This window comes from Nomascus leucogenys, chromosome 7b, assembly GCF_006542625.1.
Source record: "Nomascus leucogenys isolate Asia chromosome 7b, Asia_NLE_v1, whole genome shotgun sequence".
Lineage (NCBI taxonomy): Eukaryota > Metazoa > Chordata > Mammalia > Primates > Hylobatidae > Nomascus > Nomascus leucogenys.
Window position 1 is genome coordinate 53,148,749 of NC_044387.1, and position 23,658 is coordinate 53,172,406.

A 23,658-nucleotide genomic window follows, 5' to 3' on the forward strand; every position below is an offset into this window, starting at 1 on the left:
GGGCCAAGACTCTGTGAACCCCCAGAATTTGAGACAGATCTCAGTTAATTTAGAAAGTTTATTTTGCCAAGGTTGAGGACGTGCGCCTGTGACACAGCCTCAGGAAGTCCTGACGAAGTGCCCAAGGCGGTAGGGGAACAGCTTGGTTTTATACATTTTAGGGAGACATGAGACATCAGTCAATATGTGTAAGAAGTACAATGGTTTTGTCCAGAAAGGCAGGGACAACTCGAAGCTGGGAGGGGGCTTCCAGGTCACAGATAGGTGAGAAACAAATGGGTGCATTCTTTTGAGTTTCTGATAAGCCTTTCCAAAGGAGGCAGTCAGAATATGCATCTGTCTCAGTGAGCAGAGGGATGACTTTGAACAGAGTGAGGGCAGATTTGCCCTGAGCACTTCCCAGCTTGAATTTTCCCTTTAGCTTAGTGATTCGGGGGTTGAAGATATTTTCCCTTCACCGCTCGTGGTTCCATCCCTCAGTGCCCAATCAGTTTCTGCTAGGATTTGAATTACGCGGGTGGTTTCCAAGCTCGTGTAGGTGTGTGCACACACACACACGGTGTGTGTTTTCTTTTTAGCAAATTAATCCACTTGTTAAAGAGAAATCTCATTAAAATGCCCTCTGCCCTGACCATTAATAGTGTAACTGAAAATTGGGTTAGTTGCTGGCCGCCGCATGTAGAGTCCAATTAACAAGAACCAGGCCCGGTACAAGAAAAGTGAGTTTATTTCTGAAGCTAGCTTGGGAGAAGGGCACAAAACATCCTACTTTAAATGTGCTGCTTTACCTTTGGAGCAAAAAGCAGACACTTCCATAAGGTAAGGGGGAGAGTGAGCAAGGGAAGGGGGTCTCCCTGCTACCAGGCAGGCAGTTGAGTTGGCACCTTTCTGGGCAAGAGTAAGTTGTAAAAGTGGCCGAGTGGTCGTGCCTTAGGCATGCCCTCCTGAGGCAACCTCCTGGAGGGGATACTTTCCTGGGGACATGCTTTGATCTCCAAATCAACTGTCTGCTCTGGAGGATAAATTCATCTTGGAGCACACAGATGAACTTGCTCTATAGGGAACATTGGGTGAGGGGGAGGTGAGAGGTTATTTTGCATTTCAAAAAGGGCCAAGTTAGGAAGTAGAGGGAAAGGGGAAAGGAGAAAAGAAGAGAAAAAAAAAAAACCCAGTGTCTTAGAAAAATGGGGGTACTTGGTTATAATTGGGCTTCCCTTGTTTCTCGCAGAGTACCCTCCTTCTGGCTCTGAAGAAAGGGACCAGCTTGGGTATGTGGGGTCTGGTGAATAAGGCTGTGGTCACCCTCCCTGTCCAGGTCATTTCCTCCTACAGAGGGGGATCCTGCCTACATGTCCCACCCCTTGTCTTTCCTGTGGACACTGTGGGTATCTGGGTTAGAGACCCATGCACAGAGGATGGGGGAGAACTCCTGGTGGCGGGCTTCTTCCCAGGGGTGCATGCAGTGCAGACAGGCTACAGAGTCAGGCAGCCCTGGCTCACCCTGCGGGTTGACTGATGCTGCTGAGCTCACGTGTCTGCCTCAGTCTCTCAGTACACCACGTGTGTCGAGTTCATACTATGTCAGGACCCAGAGTTGAACAAGAGCCAGGTGGCCCTCCAGGAGCCCAGTGTCCAGTGGGGAGACAGACATGGAGGCACAAGACCTGGTGCTGTTTAGGGGAGCAAAGGGGTGCTGGAATATAATAAAAGAGGGATGTGAATGAGACGGGGGTCAGGGAGGACCTTTTTTGGATGTTTTATCCTGTTCTTCTATTTTTCTTTCTCTCTTTGGAGCATCAATGTGATCCAGATTCATCATCACCAGAGAGGAATTCACGATGGAAGCTTTTGAAGTCTGTTCAGTGGTGGAGGATTCAAGCAGTCCTTAGATCCTAAAATACAAAAAATTAGGAGGACTCTTGAACCCTCAAAGAAATAGACTTAAGACAAGTGAAAGGAGACCTGCTTTACTCAGCAGGTGGTGAGCGTATTCCACAGGGCTTACAGGAAAAAGCTGTGGACTTAAAAGAGACCTCGGTTCAGATTCTGCCTCCTTCACTATTAGCTGTGTGACATTGACGAGTTAACTAACCTGTCTGTGCCTCAGTTTCCTCATCTGAAACTGAAAGCAGCTACTTCCTAGAAATGATATATGTTATAAATTAACATGTCTTAATCAGCTCAGGCTGCCATAACAAAATGCCGTAAATTAAACTAGGTAGCTTCTGTAACAGACATTTATTTCTTATAGTCTGGAGGCTGGAAGTCTGAGATCGGGGTACCAGCATGCCTGGGTTCTGTTGTGGGCTGTCTTCCTGGCCTACAGACAGACAAATGCCTTCTCTCTGTGTCCTCACATGGTAGAGAGAGAGGAAGGAACTTTCTGGTGTTTCTTCTTCCAAGGGCATGAATCTCATCATGGGGGCCCCACCCTCATGACCTGATCTAAACCTTATTACCTCAACAAAGCCTCATCTCCTAATACATCACATTAGGGGGTGGCTTCAACATGCACATTTCTAGGGACAGAATTCTGTCTCTGGCAACAAAGTAAACACTTGATAGAAAGCAGTTGTGATTATCCTACTACTACTAATAATATTTATTATTACTTTGAAGAAAATAGAAAAATAAATATTCAGGAAGATTTTTTTTTTTTTTTGAGACAGAATCTTGCTCTGTCACCCAGGCAGGAGTGCAGTGAGTGGCGTGATCTTGGCTCACTGCAACCTCTGCTTCCCGGATTCAAGCAGTTCTCCCACCTCAGCCTCCCAAATAGCCGGCATTAATGCGTGCGCACCACCACGCCCGGCTAACTTCTGTATTTTTTGTAGAGGTGGGGTCTCACCATGTTGCCCAGGCTGATCTCAAACTCCTGGCCTCAATCGATTCGTTTGCCTCGGCCTCCCAAAGTTCTGGGATTACAGCTGTAAGCCACCATGCCCAGCCAGGAAGAGTTTTGATACATTGATAAGTGATGGTCTGGAGCAGAATGTCATGAAAATTATGGAATATTCAATATATACCCAAATAGTTAAAAGGCACTGAGAGTAGCCACCATACTGTCTTAAGATATTCTCCCCTGTGGCCACTGTCATCAGACTTCTGGGCTGCACAGAGCATTGGTGGACCTGGTCTGACCTTTTTTTTTTTTTTTTTTTGAGATGGAGTTTCACTCTTGTTGCCCAGACTGGAGTGCAATGGCGTCATCAGCTCACCACAACCTCTGCCTCCCAGGTTCAAGCGATTCTTCTGCCTCAGCCTCCCAAGTAGCTGGGATTACAGGCATGCATCACCGCGCCTGGCTGATTTTGTATTTTTAGTAGAGATGGGGTTTCTCCATGTTGGTCAGGCTGGTCTTGAACTCCTGACCTCAGGTGATCTGCATGCCTTGGCCTTCCAAAGTGCTGGGATTACAGGTGTGAGCCACCGCTCCTGGCCGACATTCTTAATATGTTTGCATTTAACAATTTTGTTTAATGTTTGGGCTGTCTCTAGTTTGAGCTGTGGGTGATTCCCTTCAGGGAAAGCCTTAATGTTGAGGGTTGGTTTTTTCAAGTACCCTGATGGGATGTCAAAGCCTGGGATGTGTTGAGATTAGCCTTCCAAAGACACCGTTTCTTAACCAGAATGCTTTCCCTGTGGTGTTTGTGATGCAGTATTTTTAAATCCCCTCAGTTGTTCAACCAGACCCAGAAATCCAGGTTCTAACCATTCTGCCAAAAGACTGGAATTTTTCCTCTCTACACCTCATTCCATATGTCTAGTCAACTCATCTAGTAGCTTAACAAATCCTAGCAAACATTTTACCCAGGTATTTAAAGCAGGCAGATGGCTTCACATAGGGAAGTAATGCTATTCATCAGTTTGTAGTTGATGTATATGTGATAGGAATCTCAATTGGCCTCACACTGAATGAAACAGAGGTGGGTGAGGGGAGAGAATGCCTAGATTTAGCTCAGGAACAGAGACTAGTGTGTAGAGGAGTCTTTGGGGTGGCCCAGGAAGGGCAGGGGTTTGGAGTCTCAATCACTAGCACACAAGTCTGACCTTGGGCAAATCACTTCTCCCTGGGCTGCAGTTTTCTCATTTGTGAAATAATGAAGGCTGACTGCTTCCTTGCAGGCCTGTTGTGGGCTATGGTAACAATGAATTTCAAGTGGCCTCGCAGTGCCTAATGTAGTGAGTGTTGAAGAAATCTCCTTCCCTCTTTCCCCCTTGTTGAGTAATCAGGAGAGGGAAATATTGAACCTCCTATGGGTAAGGATCCATACACAGAACAGGTAAACAGTAAATAATTATTACTGTATCACAGGGTTTTGGGTGGAACCACTTTGATCCAACTTTTTTGGTAGATTAGCATCAATTAACACTATGGAAGTGTTTGGTTTTGCTTTTTTAAGAGATGGGGTTGCCCAAGCTGGAGTGCAGTGGTGTGATCATAGCTCACAGCAGCCTTGCATTCCTGGGCTCAAGGAATCTTCCTGTCTCACCTTCCTGGATAGCAGGGACTACAGGTGCTCCACCATGCCCAGCTAATTTTTTACTCTCTATAGAGATGAGGTCTAGCTATGGTGCCTAGGCTGGTCTGGAACTCCTGGCCCCAAGTGATACTCCCACCTCGGCCTCACAACGTGCTAAGATTACAGGCATAAGCCACCATGCCTGACAGATAGCAATGTTTTTTGAGTGTTTATGCCATAGCTAACATCATGTATGCATTACCTCCTTTAATTCACTCACTCATTTGTATCTGGGCTTTGGGTGGTAACCCAGTTCAAATTGGCTTGCCTAGAGAAAGGGAAGTTATTGGCCAAAATATCTGAAAAGTTCTGAGGCTAGGACTGCCTTCAGGTTTGGCTAGATCTAGGTACCCCAATCATGTCATGAAGATTATGTCTCTGCCACCTTTTAGGTCAGCTTTAAGATACAACAGCAGCTTATATCTTAAGCATGTTCCATCTTGTATTCTTAGGCAGACTCTTCCATCTTGCCCAGACTTTCCAAGCTTTTATCCTGCTTCAGAAAGAGTGAACTTTATTTTCATGGTCTCAGCAAAAATCTTGGTGTCAACCATGTCGTTATTACAGAACCAACCACTGTGGCCAACAGGAGGCGATGCTCTGATTGGGTAGGCTGGGTCATGTGCCCCTCTCTGAGCTTGGGGAGCAGGATCTGCACCATCAAAGCACATGGATGTTTGGAGATGGACATTTATCACAGGGAAGATGGGGTCCTTCTCTCAAAAGAATGGGGAGTGGATGCTGGGCATGTACCATACCACATTTTTTGTACAGAGCGTCTGTAGTGGGCACTGTTGTTTCCAAGGGAGTGCAAGGTAATGGCTCAGAGTGGGACCTTGATGACCAGACTACCTGGGTTCGTATCCCAGCTCTGCCATTTAGTACTTGAATGACCATCAGTAAGTCACTCAACCTCTCTATTCCTCAGTTTCCTCAACTATAACAACAGAAATGGTTGTTGACCCTACCTCAGAGTGCTATTCTGAAAGTTAGATGAATTAATACATGAAAAGCATTCGGAGCAGTGCCTGGCACAGAGTAACAGCTCATCCTCATAACCTTCATGCATGGCATCTCCTAGGTTTGTACAGTGCACAACTGATACAGCTGTACTCAGCAGTCCTACTCAATGAACACAAATCATTTTGTCCCCCATTTTTTGGATGATGATATGGTTTGGCTATGTTCCCAAACAAATCTCATCTTGAATCAAAAGTAGCTGCCATAATTCCCATGTGTCATAACAGGGAACTGCCGGGAGGTGTTTGAATCATGGGGAGCAGGTCTTTCCTGTGCTGGTCTTGTGATAGTGAATAAGTCTCATGAGATCTGATGGTTTTATAAAGGGGAGTTTCCCTGCACATGCCCTCTTGATTGCAGCCATGTAAGACATGCCTTTGCTTCTCCTTTGCCTTCTGCCATGATTTTGAGGCCTCCCCAGCCATGTGGAACTGTGAGTCCAGTACACCTCTTTCCTTTATAAATTGTCCAGTCTCAGGTATGTCTTTATTAGTAGTGTGAGAACAGACTAATACGCATGGGAAAAATCAAAGTTCAGTAACCTGCCCAAGGTCACAGGCTCATAGATAGAGGTACTGGGACTGAAATCCAATTCTGCTTAACCTTTGGGTCTGCTCCTAACCACCACATGATACTGTATGATGTTAAACATCCCCCCGGTGGTAGAGAACATAGAGAGAATGCAACCTCTCCTTCCCTCCTGTTCTTTGACCCTAGATTGAGCTCATCTCATCTTACCCCTGTGAACTCTAGGCTTCCAGGACCCACAATCACAGAAGAGTCAGGGCCCCACCAACTATCCCCAGACCAAAGCTTAGCAGCGCTTAATTTATGCATAAGATCTGAAGCATGTTTCCCTCTGTAACTACAGTATGGGGAGGACTTGGAATGAACATTTTACTATTTAGTAGAAGAAGGGTCCTATCCCAAGGGAATAGTAGGCAATGAAGCCCTCCGTAGATGCCTGCCTTGCAGAATTCGAGCAGATCTGGGGAAGCCGGGCTGATTTAATTAGAGAACAATAGAATGACTTAGTACGTGCCGGAGGAAGGTGCTTTTTCTAGCTATTGAAAGTGTTTTGGTGCTTTGTACCCACATACTTGTGCCATTGTTCTATTGATTTTACAAAAGGTAAAAATTGGAAGAGAAACAAAAATCTAATGAACTTAAACTAAAATCAAATCAGTTGTGTTGTTGAGGGTCTACTGGGGTCCAGCCCACACTAGGTCGCGAGAAAGATGGAAATTGCGGGGCCTTCATCTCACCCTAAACCTCTCCACCCCTGAGAGGCCTTGTCCATGGGGACGTGATGATTACTCAGAGTCGAAAGATGGGAAGTGTCAGCTGTCACCTCAGGTCCTCATTGTCACACTGGCCACAAGGGTTGGAGAGTGAACGTCAATAATTCTTCCCTGTCGCCTGTCAACCCAGCCACCTTTACTACCCACTGCTCTCTGATGGCTCTTCCCGGAGCTCCTCAGGGGAAGGCATTTTCAAAGGCGAGTCTGGCCAGTGTTGCGCCACTGAAGGATCTGATCTCCGTCCTTAACATGACTTGCCACTGACTTCATAAAAGCATCAGTCAAACAGCCTCCGTATGGGAATAATGTGCAGTGAATTCTTCTTATGCTGAGTCATCCATAATAAAAAATCAGCCAGAGGTGGCCCCATATTTCTTTCTGCTGCCTAAAGTGTAATAAATTGAAACTTTTAAAGCTCAGCATGAAGACAGCTTGTCAGCAGCGGCCCAGGGCCTGCCCCGTGGAGGTCTTGGGCTGGGAAATTCCTCGTCTGGTCCATCCAGATCCTCTTAAAATCTAGACCTGCCTGACTTGTGTGCCTCTGGGTCACTTACCTCCCTCTACCCATCCCAGTGGAATAGGAAGGCTAAAATTCCTCCTTAAGATGGTCGGTGCTGAGGCCCTGCTTATCCTGACTGTGTAAACTTGGCCCATTCTTTTGGCTTCTGCTTCATTTTCTTTCTCTCTAAAATGGAGTTAAAAATTCCCACTTCCCAGGGATGAAAGGAGCTCACAACGACAATTGTTACCATTTTGTAATGTTTTCTCACTGCCAGACACTGTGTAAGCACTTTGCATGTTTTCATCCATGTATCCTGCAGACATCCTATGATGGAACCATCCCTATTTTACAGAGGAGGAAACTGAGGCATAGCGAGATGGTGCTGCTGGGAGAAGCAGACTGCCTCAGGTCTGGCTCCAGTGCCCAAGCTCTGAACCACACACACAGTGAAATCTGGCACTTAGTGTTGGTACCGTTGGTTTCCTTCCTCTGTCCTTCGGAATGAATGTGTTCATCCCTGGCAGGTTCCAGGAATGATGCATATTTCCACCACGTTTGCTCAAACTCCGAGTTCTGTCATTTTACAGACTCCCAACTTAGTCCAGGCTCTCCTGATACTGCCTAAGAGGTTTCCGTTATAGCACGAAACCACTGAGCTGTTTTCTCTGCAACAGAGCTCTCTCTTTATTTTGATCCGTTCTGTCTGTGTGGTCAGACCTTCCAGTGAGTGGCTTTCTATGAGGGGCAGTGAAGCTCAGTGGTTAAGAGCTTGGGCTCTGGCGTTGGAGCACGCAGGCTCTCCACAGACCAGCTCTGTGATGGTGAACAAGTCACTTCCCCTCTGTGTGTCTCAGAGTCCGCCTTTATCAAAAGGTCCTAATGGTGGCACCTTTATCCTAGAGGTGCTGTGGGGCTTTCGTGAAGCAAGGCAGAGAAAGCACAGTGCCTTGAACATGGTCCCCAAGCAACAGTAGCAGGTGGGACTGCTAATGCCAAAACCATCAGGGCCAAGATAATCCTATCTCCAGCCCAGTATGAGCTAAGAAGGCCAGCAGCTGTCTCCATTGACTGCTGTCTGTGTTCATCTCTGTCTGGGGATAAGTCGTCCCTCTCTCTGCTTGCTCCAAGGGAAGAAGGGAAAGGAAAGAGCATTTCTGGATCATGCACCATTATGCCATCTATAAAATGGGGTTAAAAATAGAGCCTCCTTTCTCTGGGGGCTCCGAGGACTGGCGGAATCATGCTGCTGAAACCCTCTGCTGAAGTAGGGGCTGGGCAGATGGGAACTGTGTCATCGTGTTCTGCTTTGCCCTGTTGCTTTATTTACAATGACTCTCTCTTGCCTCCTGGCTCCCAGCCCAGCTCCTTGGCCTGGCAGAGGGGCCCTGCGTGAGTCCTCCTCTTCCACCATTAGTTATCTGACATCATCTCCCTTGATGGCCCATCTGCTCCTGCCGCCCAGACCTTTTGTTGTTTGCACACCCCGCTGTGCCGATTCTTCCATTTCTCTCCACTTCCACCCCTTCCACCCCGGCTGGAGCACCTCCACCGCCTCCTTTCTGCAGGACCATGGTGACCCCCTCACTGGCTGCCCTATTTCCAATCTGGTCCCACCCTCCCCACAGCAGCCAAAGGGAGATTAGGCCACCTACCTCCTTAGAAACCATCCATGGCTTCCTGGCAGACTGAAATAAAATCTAAGCTTTGCAGCCCAGCTCAGAAGCCTCAGATGATGTGACCCCCGTCCACATCTTCAGCATCTCCTCCTCCTTTCCTCCTCTGTACAGCTGCCCGGCCACACTAGTGAGGTTTCTGTTCCTCAGCACCACCGTTAGTTCCTGTCTCTGCCTCAGGGCCTTTGCACTTGCTGTTGCTGCTGCCCAGTGCACTCTGCACATGGCCATCTACTTCACATCTTGTTTCTTTCTTTTTTTCTGAGATGGAGTTTCGGTCTTGTTACCCAGGCTGGAGTGCAATGGTGCGATCTTGGCTCACTGCAACCTCCGCCTCCCGGGTTCAAGCAATTCTCCTGCCTCAGCCTCCTAAGTAGCTGGGATTACAGGTATGTACCACCATACCCAGCTAGTTTTTTTGTATTTTTAATAGAGATGGGGTTTCACCATGTTGGTCAGGCTGGTCTTGAACTCCTGACCTCAGGTGATCTGCCCGTCTCGACCTCCCACAGTCCTGGGATTACAGGTGTGAGCCACCGCGACCGGCCCTTCCTTTGCGTCTTTTAGGTCTTAGCCTAAGTGCTTCTCCTTCGTGAGTCCTCTGACTTCTGCTCAAAAAAGGGGCTGGCTTTGCCCTGCCTGTCTTCAGGGGAGCCCTATCACCCACCTCCTAGCCATGGCAGAGGCACTTGAATTACCTGCTGGAAAATAAGACCAGGCCTGACATCTCACTTCCTCTGTCCATTTTGCTCTAACAAGGCCAATTACCTTCCTTTGCTCTACATCAGTTTTCTCAGTGTGTCTCAATCCCTCCCATTTGCCGAGTGAAATGGGCCTCCAGCCCTCTTTTGCTGGGCCCAACTGCAGGAATACATTGTTCTCAGGGGCTGGAAAAGGGGGCTTTGTGAGTTGTGGCCCATCCCTCTCTGAGCCCCGAATGTTTACCTTAGGTGATTTCTAGGAGTGTTTTCTGTTCCGAGATACAGAAAAGGGGGATAAGAGGGCCAACAGGACTTATTGTAGACCTGCTAAAAGTTCAGCACTCTGAATGTGCAGGCATCCTGCTGTGAGCTGAACATTATAAATGAGCTGAGTTAGGCTGGGCATGGTGGCTCACACCTGTAATCCCAGCACTGTGGGAGGCCGAGGCGGGCAGATCACAAGGTCAGGAGTTCAAGACCAGCCTGGCCAATATGATGAAACCCGTCTCTACTAAAAAACACAAAAATTAGCCGTGCATGGTGGCAGGCGCCTGTAGTCCCAGCTACTCCAGAGGCTGAGGCAGGAGAATCGCTGGAACATGGGAGGTGGAGGTTGCAGTGAGCTGAGGTCGTGCCACTGCGTTCCAGCCTGGGCGACAGAGCAAGACTCCATCTCAAAAAAAAAAAAAAAAACAAAAACAAAATGCTGAGTTCGAATTCAGAGGCAGCTGCCAATTGCAGAATGGATTTAGGGTATGTGCACGAATATGGGTTTCTTCAGTGGGGCATGTCTGTCACCTGGGGCCATGTACATAAGTAATTGGACGAATCTTGATGACTTCACTTTGCTAGGATAGGAGGCCTACTGTGTGCAGGTGGGAGGAAAAGAGAGAAAAGTGTGAGACAGAGGTTTATTTAAGTCGGTGGCTTTTAGCCTTTGAGGATCTAGTGAAAGCTGTGAACCCAGCAAAATGCTAAATGCTCACATGCAGAATATTTTGCATACCATTTTAAAGGGGGTCTGTGGACCCACTTTTAACCCTAAACCCTGGTTAAGAAACTTCCACTTGGCTGGTTCCCATGGGCCGTCAAACCACACCTCCTCCAGGAAGCCTCCCTCGATTCCCATCCTGCGTTTCCACTGTGCCAGTGTCCCCCTCTTTCCTCTACTGCACAAAGAGGTTGTCATTAGCTGTTCTTGCCTGTCTCCCACTGAGAGGGCAGGGGCCAGTTTGATTGTCCCTGCCATGTCCAGTGCCTGGCACTGAGTGGGCATCAGCAAGGATTTGCTGAATGGGACTGAGGAATAGCTCCTGGCGATGCACCAGGGGTGACATTTTGAGTGGGCTCAGAACCTGGCGGCTTCAAATGCAAATTTATTTGCTTTCTCCCAGGTGTGGGTTGATGAATAGTTGTGAAGACATGAGGGTCGCCTGTAAATTAATCCCGTGCCTGGGAGGGGCTGGGCTGAGCTAGAGGGGAAGGACATTCAAGGAGGCAGCCTGGCGAGGAGACCTCTCCCCTCCCCTCCCCTCCCTCTCCCTCCCCTCCCCTCCCCTCCCTCCTCTCTCCCTTCCCCTCTGCTCTCTTCCCCCTCCCTCCCTCCCCCCCCCCACCTCCCCTCCCCTCCCCACCTCCCTTCCCCTCTTCTCTTCTCTTATTTTCTTTTCTTCTCTTCTCCACCTCTTGCCTGGTCCAGCTGGAGCAGAGTGAAGCCAAGTGTGAGGAGGCCTTGAAGACTCAGAAAGTGCTCACAGCAGACCTGGAGAGCATGCACAGCGAGCTGGAGAACATGACGCGGAACAAGAGCCTGGTACCTGTCCCTTCCTACAGCTACAGGGACCTGGGCCAGCATAGGCCTCTGGGAGCTAGTGTGGGCCTCGTGTGCGCTCAGCACTATAGGAAGTACAAGGACATTTATTGTAAACCTACTGGGTAGCACCTTGGAGGTACAGACATCCACTGTAGGCCTCTTGTGTGCTCAGCTCTGTAAGAGGGACAAGGGGACTTAGTGTAGACCTACTAGGTACTCAGCGTTCTGAACGTGCAGGCATCCTACTGTCAGCTGAGCATTATAAAGATATAAGGGCATCAGTGAGGCTCAATTGTGTGTTCCCATCTGCAATGATAAGCAAGGAAGTCTGTTGTGGACATAATGGGTGCTCAGTGCTGTGAATGTGCATCTGATGTGAGCTTGTTATTTGCTCAGTACCCAGTGTGGGAACACAACTGTATGTTGTGTGCCCATCCTGCTCGCCACTCTAAGTGGTTCTCGGACATCTGCTGTGGTCCTACTGTGTGCTCACCATCGTGAGATGGAACTTGTTCCTTATTGTGGGGCTACTGCATGTCCCCTCTAGTAAGTGGAGACAAGGGCGTCTCTTGGCCCACTTAGGCTCATCACCAGGAGAAGATTTGAGCCATTTATTATGGAACTACCCTGTGCTCACCCCTGAATGGGGACACATGGACATATATTGTGGATGTATTATTTTGGTGAAAATTGGATGTAGGTTTCCAAGTCCCCTGTCTGGGTGTACAGGGTTGGCTTAGATTTATACTCAATGTATAAAACCCTAAAGTTTAGGTATAGTTAGAGTTTTATAGGCAAATGCTTATCTCAAGATCTCTGTGGGCCTTTTTGTCCCTTATGTTGTTGGAACTTGCCTACAAGCATTCACGCACACACATACACATACATATGCACATGCGTATACACAGGAATGAATGTACATATTCACATGCGATCACCAGGCACACATACAAAATAAATGCCCTCCATATAGGTAACCTGTGCCTCCAAGTTTATTCATCCACCCAATACATATTTATTGAGCACCTGTTATAGGGCAGGCCTGGTGCTTACTGCTGAGGTTGTATCTGTGGACAGAACAAAGTCCCTGTTCTCAGGGAGAGTGCCGGGGTTTGCATTTTCATATATGTACTATGCACATTTAAAATGTGCACACATAGATTCCCAAGTGGGATCGCACAGACATAAATTCATACACACATACACCCTAAATTCATAGTCACATGCAATGCCTAATACACACACACACACACCACCAAGCTGTTATACCTACCACATGCATTGGTAACCACAGCCACTCTTAAACATTGATGGTCACTCACCTCATACACCTATAGGCAAGCCCCTCTTTGTGCTTGCTCTGGACCCTGCTGCCCATCCCTCACCCTCCTACCTTGCCTTGACCACTGACCTGCCTCCCCTAGGTGGATGAGCAGCTGTACAGGCTGCAGTTTGAGAAGGCGGACCTCCTGAAGCGCATCGATGAGGACCAGGATGACCTGAATGAGCTGATGCAGAAGCACAAGGACCTCATTGCTCAGGTAGTGAATGGGACCTTGATGGAAGAAGCTCAGGGACTTGGGGTGGGGTGAATGGGGAATGTTGAGAAGGTGATGTGGTTGGACTACTCCCTGGTCTTAACATCTTGGAGGGATAAGTGCACAGAAATAGTTAGGAATTGTACATTTCCTGTGGTCCTAATGGAGGACAGTGTCACCTTCAGATGGTGTGTGCATCTCTGGAGGACATGTCCACCACGAAAGATTTGGATTTATTCATGCATCTATCTGCCCATCCACCCACTCATCGACCATTCATCTGCTTATCAATTCACTCACTCACTTTTCCACCCATCTACTCATTCACTCACTTAACTATCCATCTATCCATCATCCGTCCGTCCATCCATCCATCCATCCATCCATCCATCCACCCATCCACCCAACCACCCATCCATCTGTCCCTCCAACCATTTATCCATCTATCCACTCATCCATCCATCTTTCCATTCATTTATCCATCCATGCAGCCATCCATTCATTTATCCATTCATCCATCCTACCACCGCTTACCCATTTATTCACCTATCCACCTATCCAACCATCATTTTCTTTTCTTTTCCCTGTCTTTCTCTCTCTCTTTCTTTCTTTCTCTCTCTCTTTCTTTCTCTTTCTTTCTTTTCTTTCCTTCCCTTCCTTCCTTCCTTTCTTTTTCTTTCTTTCTTTCTTTTTCTTATTTCTTTTTCCTTCTTTCTTTCTCTTTCTTTTTCCTTCTTTCTTTCTCTTTCTTTCTTTCTCTCTCTCTCTTTCTCTTTTTCTTTCTTTCTTCCTTTCTCTTTCTCTTTTTCTTTTTCTCTTTCCCTCTCTTTCTTTCTTTATTCCTATCTTTCTATCTATAGCTATTTATTCAGTATTTACTGAATCCTTGCCATGTGTTAGGCACTGTGAAAAATGCTAAGTATATTGTGGTGATCAAAAGCACATCCCATTCCCACCTTCGTGTACCTCACAGTTTAGTGGGCTGGGAAGACCTTATCATGTGGTCACCCAGAGCAGAGGGGAGACTTGCAAACTGAGCCCAGAGTCCAGGAAGGAAGTGAACACAATTCTGCAAATCCTGACCTAGGCTGGGAGTCAGGAAAGGCTTCCCAGAGTAGGTGTCATTTGGATGGAGATCTGAGCAAAGAGCAAGAGTCACTTAGATTGGAGTGAGACATTGGGGATTGGGGGTGCCTTCCAAGCAGAGGAAATAGCACATACAAAGGGCCTGTGATGGTGCGTTGGAGAGACTGAAAGGAGGCCAGTGAGGACAGTGTGGCACAAGACAAGCTCAGCAAAAGAAGAGGATCAGATCAGGGTCTTAGAGGCTGTTATGAGATTGGGTTTTATTTTATGGTTGAAGGGAATCAATTGGCAAGCTTTTCAGGGGCAAGAGCAGTTGGAGAGGACCAGCCAGCATGCCGCCCCAGACTATCATCTCCATAAAGGCAGGACTCTCCTCTGCCTTGTCCAGTGCTGTATTCAGAGCCAAGAAGAGTGTCTTCCCTGGAGGTGCTCAGTAAATCACTGTTGAATAAATGAAAGCTGACTTTGTCCAGGGGAAAGACAACTCCAGCCTGGTAGATGGAGTGAAGATGAGGAGGAGTGGATGGATGGGCCTGGGAGATGATCAGGGGCCATGAGGGCAGCATGGGTGAAACAGAAGCTTTGGGGTGAAGCTGGGGGGTGTGATGTGGAATCCCCAGCAGATCTCCACATAGTGACTGCATAATGGGGAGAACGGCTCCCTCCTTGCAATACACCATCCAGAGGAGAGCCAGGGTAAAATACCTGCCACGCTCTAAATGCATCTGACAGAGGTTGGATCTGAAGGGATTTCTGCTGGACAAAGAATAATAATAACAAAATAATTGATGATATCATCCACGTGGTAACAGTCACCACAAAAATAGCCTATGCCACTGTCTGCACTTGCGAATCACACTTATTTTTTCCCCAAAGAGAGATTTCTCTGTTCAGTTACAAGGGCACTATATGCATATGCCCATAATAAATAATTTAAATAATAAAGACACAAGAAATCGAAAGTAAAGAGGTGCTTCTACCCTCTAGAATTCCTCTCTTCAGAGGTAATGAAGCTCAACAGTTGGTTCTATTTTTAAAAAAAACCTTTACTCTCCACTACTTAATTTAATCTCTGAACAAACCCAATACGGAAAGGCTGAGCTGAGACTGTCAGTCCATTTTATGAATGCAGAGATTGAGGTGCAGAGAGGCTCCGTAGCTTGCTAAGGCCAGGGTCCAGGTCTAGAACCTCAGTTAAATGACCCTCCGAGTAGCTCTCATCCTTCGGAATCTGGTCCTAGTGCCATGGCCAGCCCACTTCTGTCTGGGTTCTCAAGGGTGTATAATAAAATGCTGGACAGTTGACCAAATCCAGGGGCTTATATAATTGGAGTGACTCAGCGAACATTGAAATGAAAGATGGTGAGGAGGATGTGAGAGGTAATTTTTGGGAAACAGCTATTATCATAGAAGCTCTGAGAGATGTAGACATCTGTGGGTGGGGAAAGTAGGGATTTTCAGGGGTGGTTTCCCAGCAAGGCTTGTGGTCTCAGGGTGATATATATACATTTTTTTTTTTTTTGTCTCACCAGTCTGCTGCTGACATTGGGCAGATCCAAGAACTGCAGCTGCAGCTGGAGGAAGCCAAGAAGGAGAAGCACAAGCTTCAAGAACAAGTATGTGCTCAGAGCCATCCTATAGTTGTATTAGTCAGGGTTTTCTTAGAGGGACAGAACTAATAGGATATGTGTGTGTGTGTGTGTGTGTATATATGAATTTATTGTTTGTTTGTTTGTTTATTTATTTTTGAGACAGAGTCTCACTCTTTCGCCCAGTCTGGAGTGAAGTGGTGCGATCTCAGCTCACTGCAACCTCTGCCTGCCAGGTTCAAGCAATTTTCCCACCTCAGCCTCCCGAGTAGCTGGGATTACAGGCACCCGCCACCATGCCCGGCTAATTTTTGTATTTTTAGTAGAGACAGGGTTCTGCCATGTTGGTCAGGCTGGTCACTAACTCCTGACCTCAGGTGATCCACCCTCCTCAGTCTCCCAAAGTGCTGGGATTATAGGTGTGAGCCACCAGGCCCAGCTGGGGAATGTATTAAGTATTAACTTACATGACCACAAAGTCCCACAATGGGCCTTCTGCAAGCTAAGGAGCAAGGAGAGCCAGTCCGAGTCCCAAAACTGAAGAACTTGGAATTCAATGTTCGAGGGCAGGAAGCATCCAGCACGGGAGAAAGATGTAGGCTGGGAGGCTAAGGCCCATCTCTCTCCTTTTCACATTTTTCTGCCTGCTTTATATTCGCTGGAAGCTGATTAGATGGTGCCCACCAGATTAAGGGTGGATCTGCCTTCCCCAGCCCACTGACTCACATGTTAATCTCTTTTGGCAACAACCTCACAGATACACCCAGGTTCAATACTTTGTATCCTTCAACGGAATCAAGTTGACACTCAGTATTAACCATCACAGGAAGGAAGAGAGGGATTCTCCCTGGGCACTTATTTATACTTTGGCTCCTGGAAACTGTTTCCTTCATTCTTTTATTCATCAATTCATTCAAATACTCACTCAATTCCAGTTGTGTGCCAGGTGAATTGAGACCAGTCCTTAGAGAGACAGACACATGCACACACACTCACTCATTTACTCTTGCCTGTGCTTGTGCGGAATCCAAGCATGCCCCATGCACTGAGACTCAGCGATTCAGTGCAGAATTTTCTCCCTCTGAGAAATGGCTCCAAGAACAAAGAGATAGTGTGTGCAAGACAGGATCACCATCCTCTGCGAAATCTTCTTTTGAAGTCATGGTCCCTCCAAACATCTCTGGCTTCCCGTCATTACCTAAAGGGTTGCTGTTATCCATGAAATTTTCAAAGCTCTTCTGGAACCCTTGTATGTGCCTGCTTAAAGTGACTGTTGGAGTGACCAGGTCTCAAGCAATTTCCTATGGGTGCTGAGTAACAACACGCACAAAAAAATGGAACAGCAGCAGTGTCCATTTGCTGGCTGCTTATTATGTGCCAGTCACTAATCTCCTCTAATCATCACAAGAAAAATGAAGAAACTGAGGCTCAAGGAAAGGAACTGACTTTCCCAGACTCACACACCAGGCAGAAACCTGGCTCCCAAACCCACACTTGCTTGTATCTCTTGATGCCGTAGCTTGTTGCTCACAGACGAGCTTTGCTCCTTGATCAGAGCAGGGAAGGAGAGAAAGGAAGCACTGATTGAAAGTCTTGTTTTCAATTCTGAAGACATAAGAAGCATCACCTCCCAGCACCTGAGACCCAGGATCCGGGTCTGGTGTGAGGGTCCGATGAGGGTCCCAAGATTGACACCCGGCAATTCTTGCTTGTGCAGACATTTAACATGCAGCACACCTGAGCAGAGAAGGAGGTGGTGTGAATAGCTCCTCCCACCCTCCCAGGCTGCGTCCTGCACGTGTCTCTGTCCTGGTATCAGGAACAACAGGTGTCCAATAGACTTCTCTCTCGTACTTACAGCTGCAGGTGGCTCAGATGCGCATCGAGTACTTGGAGCAGTCCACTGTGGATCGAGCCATCGTCAGCAGGCAGGAGGCAGTCATCTGTGACTTGGAGAACAAGACAGAGTTCCAGAAGGTGCAGATTAAGAGATTTGAGGTACATAGTGATTCATAAATAGTGCTTGGGCCAAGAGTAGGGGAGCTTTTGTGTAAGCTTCATCCATCCTTCTACTAATCTATCTACTCACATGCCTTTACCTAGACATACATTACTCATCCACTTCTCACCCAAACTCTCTCCCTCCTTCCATCATACCATCACCCCTCAAGCCACCTACCCGTTTACCCATCCATCCTCACGTATGTCTCTCCATCTCCTTCCACCATCATGGGTCCATTCATCCATCCTCCCTTCCATTTGTTCTTCCTTTCACCTTTACTTTTTCCTGTCTTCCTCTATTATTTTTTCTTTAGCCCTCAACCCCTCTGTCTGCCCATTCTTTTATGCATTGATCCAGTTCTTCCTACCTCCATCCACCTACTCAACCACTTACATGCCCAACACTCGTTTTGAACAGAAATTTATTTTGCACCCAGTGTGTGCTAGGCCCTGTTTTAGGTGCACAGAAGACAGATGTGTGACACAGATCTGCTTTCAGAAGCATACGTCTTTGTAAGCGATGTGGGTAAGATACGTACATAAATATCTGTAATACGGAGAGAGGGCTGTGATGTTTAGAGGATAGAGATCTTTTCAAGACTCAGGAATCAGGAAGGCTTCTGGGAGGAGGTGGCATTAATGCTGAACCTTGAAGGACAGGTAAGACTTGGATGGGCTGGGGTGAGGTTCAGTGATTACATTCATGTTGCCCTTGAGCTGGGAACACAGGTGTTCACTTCTTCAGCTCTGTAGGCCAGTGACATGGGACTTTTACAGAAGACATCACCATTGTCAAAATCCTTCACATCAGCCACTCCACTTGAGGTTTGATACAGTCCTGTGAGGCAGGTAGGATAAGCCTTATCTGATGAGAAGATGACCCCAGAGAGGTCAAGTGACTTGCTGAAGATAAAGCCAGGCAGTGTGTGGGATAAGGTAGATTGACACCTGACCTTCACTTCCTCCTGGTTACATGTTCCAATTTCTCTGCAGTCAGCTGGCTTCACCACAGTAAGACAGTGTGTCTAGACAGTTGGGAGGCTGCATTCCTCATTCTGAAACATTTCCCCCTGATCTCCCTAGGGGCATCTAGTCTCCAATAAGGCTGCTATGGATGAAGAACAGAGAGAAATTCTTCTTTGCTTTGACCCTCAGTGGTTCCCAGAAATTGCTCAAGGGATCCCTCAAGGTCTGACTGTCTCTGCAGATCACCATGAAACTTTGATCTACTATATTTTAAATGATTAAATATGTAAAGTTGGGCTATATCACATGCCATTTTAAAACTCGGTTCTAGCGTAGTGAAATGATAGCAGAGGAGAAAAGAAAATGAGTGTGGGAAAACTTCAAATGGAAAGATTCTATCTCCAAATTCAATTTTGCCCTCTGCCACCATAATTTGAATTTAGTAGAATCCTGGGTCTTTGAGGTGTAGAGATGGGGTACCTCAAAGACACAGTTTGAGAACTCCTTTCACTCTTCCTACTGTTCTTAGAATTGCTGAACTTCATTTGAGAGGTGAACTAAATAGGAAAGCGTTTCTTTTAGGTTATTATTCGGCGTCTGATCTGCAGGCTGTTATCCCCACTGCCTGTGACTGCAGAAAAAGGGCTCAGAGTCCTTAGCAGGGGCTTGAAATATTCATGTGGGTCCCGTCTTATGTCAACACTAGAGTATTTGCCCATCAGGATCGATTGGTTCCAGGCTTGTTGGCCAACTAATGAATTCTGCAGAACAGTCTTTGGGTTTGTTTTGTGTGGGACTCGTGATGGCCAAAGCACTTTTCTCTCTATTGTTTCATTGTGTCCTCAAGGATTCCCCATCCCCCCTGCCACCAGGAAAGGAAAAATGTCATAAAATAGTAGGGCTGAGGCTCGTGAGAGATTGTCTGAACACCCTCATTTTATAAATCTGGAAGCAAAAACACATGTGGGGGAAAGATTTTTGACCTCAGCAGAGTTATCTCTTCATTGCACCAGCCCCTCGAGATAAATAGGAGCTGCTAAAAAAAAAAAGATTAATAATCCCCAACCCTTATCTGGCACATCCTATGTGCCAGGCACCCAAGCCTTCTGCATACCAGATTAGATTCTGACAGTGTCCTTGGGGCACAGGTACTATCATCATCCCTGTCTCTCAGAGGGGCTCAATAACCTGGCCAAAGTCACACAGCCAGGGAGAGGTAGAGGTGGGATTTGAACCCAGAGGGTCTTGGGGGCGAGGGTTCTCATAAATATGCTACACTGCCTCTCAGAATAGCAGTTATGTTATTTATTCATTTATTTTTTCGAGATAGGGTCTCTCTCTGTCACCCAGGCTGGAGTGCAGTGGCATGATCTTGGCTCACTGCAACCTCCACCTCCATCATTCAAGCAATTGTCATGCCTCAGGCTCCCAAGTAGCAGGGATTACACGCATGCGCCACCACACCCGGCTAATTTTTGTATTTTTTATAGAGAAGGGATTTCGCCATGTTGGCCAGGCTGGTCTCTAATTCCTGACCTCAGGTAATCCACCCGCCTCGGCCTCCCAAAGTGCTGGGATTACAGGCTTGAGCACTGCGCCTGACCATCATTTTTTGCATGTTGTTAATTCTTCATTTTTGTAGCAGACATCAGTATTCTTATCCTGATTATGAAAACACAGGAAACTCGGCAAAGGATTTATCTTCCTGAGGCTCCCTTGTTTCATACCCCTGGCCTCCAACTCCAAGGTGGGCATGTGTCTCTGCCCCTCCCAGGTCCTGGTGATCCGGCTTCGGGACAGCCTGATCAAGATGGGGGAGGAGCTTTCACAGGCGGCCACCTCCGAGTCCCAGCAGCGGGAGAGCAGCCAGTACTACCAGCGGCGCCTGGAAGAGCTGAAGGCCGACATGGAAGAGCTGGTGCAGCGGGAGGCAGAGGCCAGCCGGCGGTGCATGGAGCTGGTGAGTCCTGTCCCCATCATGGGCTCTTAGTGACTGAGGGTTTGCAATGGGGTAGACCCCCCTTTTCTTAAGACTTCTGAATGGGAGACTCATGGGTTTGGGTCCTGGGCCTCTGAGGTGTGCTGGAAGCCAGGAGAAACAAGAAGGAGAGTGGGTTGAGACAACGCTGTCATTGGCTGCAAACCCTGGGGGTGGGCCCAAAGTGGACCAATGGCATTCACTGCTGCCGGATGGCCGCCAAGTTCATTTACATATCAGATCCCAGACTTTCTTTTCCTGTGCCATTCATTCCATTCCAATGGCAGGAAGGCCTCATACAAAAGAGGAAAGAACCAGTATTTATTAACAGCCTATCTTTTACCAGGTCTCGACATCCATAATATTCTGTAATCCTCATGTCAGCCCTGTGAAGTCAGAATTATTATCCCCATTTCACAGATGAGGACAAACCGAGCCTTCCAAAAGGGGAGGTGACTAGTCTAAGGCCACATCTAGTAAACATAGAGCTATTTCTGGGCTGTTAATAGCACAACAAAAATAAAGATATAAATGATGATTCAAGCCACCACGTATGAAGTATTTGCTCCCTACCAGGTTCTGAAGGAAGCATTTCTCATCTAAATCCTCATTTCAAAACTGTGAGGTAGGTGCTATCTTGATGTCCATTAAAAAGGTGGGGAAACTGATGCATGGAGAATCAACTTGCCAAATTGAAGTCCTGAATGGTACATTTGCTTGCCCAGGGTCACACAGGAGTAAGAATTTGAACCCAGGGCTGCCTGACAACGTAGTCTCTGCTTTTGGTCACTAACTCATACTTTGCCTCCAGGATGGACCAAGGAATCTTTTTTTTTTTTCTGGAGACAGAGTCTTGCACTGTTCCCCAGGCTGGGGTGCAGTGGCGCGATCTCAACTCACTGCAATCTCCATCTCCCAGGTTCAAGCGGTTCTCATGGCTCAGCTTCCTGAGTAGCTGGGACTACAGGCATGAGCCACCATGTCCGCCTAATTTTTTGTGTTTTAGTAGAGACAGGTTTCACTATGTGGCCCAGGCTGGTCTCAAACTCTTGAGCTCAGGCAGTCTGCCCACCTCGGCCTCCCAAAGTGCTAGGATTACAAGTGTGAGCCACTGCGCCAGGCCCCAAGGAACATTTTAAAATTTGTTTCCTGCCTAATGGGAAGGTTTCTCCATCATTCGGTGTGTTGTTCTAAGAAGTTTCTGCACAGGTCACAGAGCATCTAAGAGTGTCTGTTACACTTTTTCTCTACGGGGCCAGATATCACTAAGGTTCCAGATTCCTGATTCTGTGACCTGGGGTGTATCTGGCACCCCCATTGCCTACCATCACTCAGCCTTCTAGAGACAGCCCACAATATGCCAAGGCTTGGCCCAGAGGTCTCTAAATTACATTTGTTTTCTCCTTCCTGCATTATCCACTCTGGTGTTGTGAGAGGTCTTACCAACTTGTTCTTCCTGCAGCAAATATATTAATATGTCTTGGGCCACTGTCTCTCACAGCCGGTGTCATCCCCATCAGCTTTGCACTTGACAAGCTGGCTGCCTGGCTCTTCTGTGAGGGGGCAGTAAGGCACCTCACAGAGACAGAGGTTCCCAGACAAAGTCCAGGCCTCCTGACTGGCAGTTCCTCCACGCCCATGGCCCTGGGAGAGAGAAAAGCTCTTTCCTCCAATTGACAGGATAACTTCCTCATTAACCAGCCCCGTTTCTCATGCAGCTGAGCACCCCTCCTGCAGGCTCTGGCTGGGAGGAGAGAACATCCCCAGCCTTTCTCCTCTGATGTCTTCTTTAACTAGCCAGGCACTCAGGCATTCTGGCCAGATCAAATAGTGATTTTCTTCCTCTCTATCCATTGATCTCTTTTTCTCCATCTCTTCTCTCCTTCCCTCTTTTCTCTCTTTCCTCTCCCTGTCCCCATTCCTGGGGCCATATTCAGATCTTGAAAGGCCCTGAAATACTGAAAAGATGATAGCATAGTTCCCACATATGAATCAAAATGGACACAACACAAAACCTTAAAGAGCTTGCATGCATGCTGAAATTAGACCTGCCTCTGTCTCCAGTTTCTGATGGCAAGGTTCTGGATAAGTTTATCAAAGCTGAACTTTTCTCTTTAGTTTGGTGGGTGTGGTTAGAAAGGAGTGTTCATTTCCTAGGATTGCCACAGCAAATTATCACAAGCTGCAGAGCTTAAAACAACAGAAATTCATTCTCTCATAGTTCTGGGGGCCTGAAGTCTGAAATCAAGGTGTGAGCAGGGCTACACTCCCTCTGAAGGCTCTGGAAGAGCATCCTTCCTTACCTCTTCCAGCTTCTGGTGGCTCCAGGTGCTCCTTGGTTTGTGGCTGCCTCAGTGATGGCTTTCTTCACATGGCTTTCTTCTCTGTGTATATGTGTCCCAAATATCCCTCTGCCTTTTTCTTATAAGGACAACTGTAACTGGATTCAGGGCTCACTCTAAATCCACGTTGATCTCACCTTAACATCCTTACCTTAATCATATCTACAAACCCTTTTGCTTTTTTTTTCTTTTTGAAACAGAGTCTCGCTCTGTCTCCCAGGCTGGAGTGCAGTGGCACAATCTCAGCTCACTGCAACCTCTGCCTCCCGGGTTCAATCACTTCTCCTGCCTCAGCATCCCAAGTAGCTGAGACTACAGATGCATGCCACCATGCCCAGCTTATTTTTGTATTTTTAGTAGAGGCGGGGTTTCACCATGTTGGCCAAGCTAGTCTCGAACTCCTGACCTCAGGTGACCCACCCGCCTCGGCCTCCCAAAGTGTTGGAATTACAGGCATGAGCCACTGTGCTTGGCCTACAAACCCTTTTTCTAAATGAGATCACATTCACAAGTTCCAGGTGGACTTGTCTTTTGGGAGGCCACCCTCCAACCCACTACAGAAGAGGAAGGCACATTTCTGCTTGGTTGGTATTCTGAAGTTACCCAGTACATCCCGTCATTTCCT

General features: G+C 47.4%; 1 protein-coding gene across 1 annotated transcript in view; it reads left to right on the forward strand.

Annotated features, from left to right (window-relative positions):
- The window catches only part of MYO18B (myosin XVIIIB), a 269,290-nt gene that overhangs the window by 173,840 nt on the left and 71,792 nt on the right, over positions 1 to 23,658 (forward strand). The window contains exons 34-38 of the mRNA XM_030816000.1: positions 11,420 to 11,533; positions 12,958 to 13,074; positions 15,690 to 15,773; positions 17,607 to 17,744; positions 20,488 to 20,673. Coding sequence (XP_030671860.1) covers positions 11,420 to 11,533; positions 12,958 to 13,074; positions 15,690 to 15,773; positions 17,607 to 17,744; positions 20,488 to 20,673 — 639 coding nt within the window. The remainder of the gene's footprint in view (positions 1 to 11,419; positions 11,534 to 12,957; positions 13,075 to 15,689; positions 15,774 to 17,606; positions 17,745 to 20,487; positions 20,674 to 23,658) is intronic.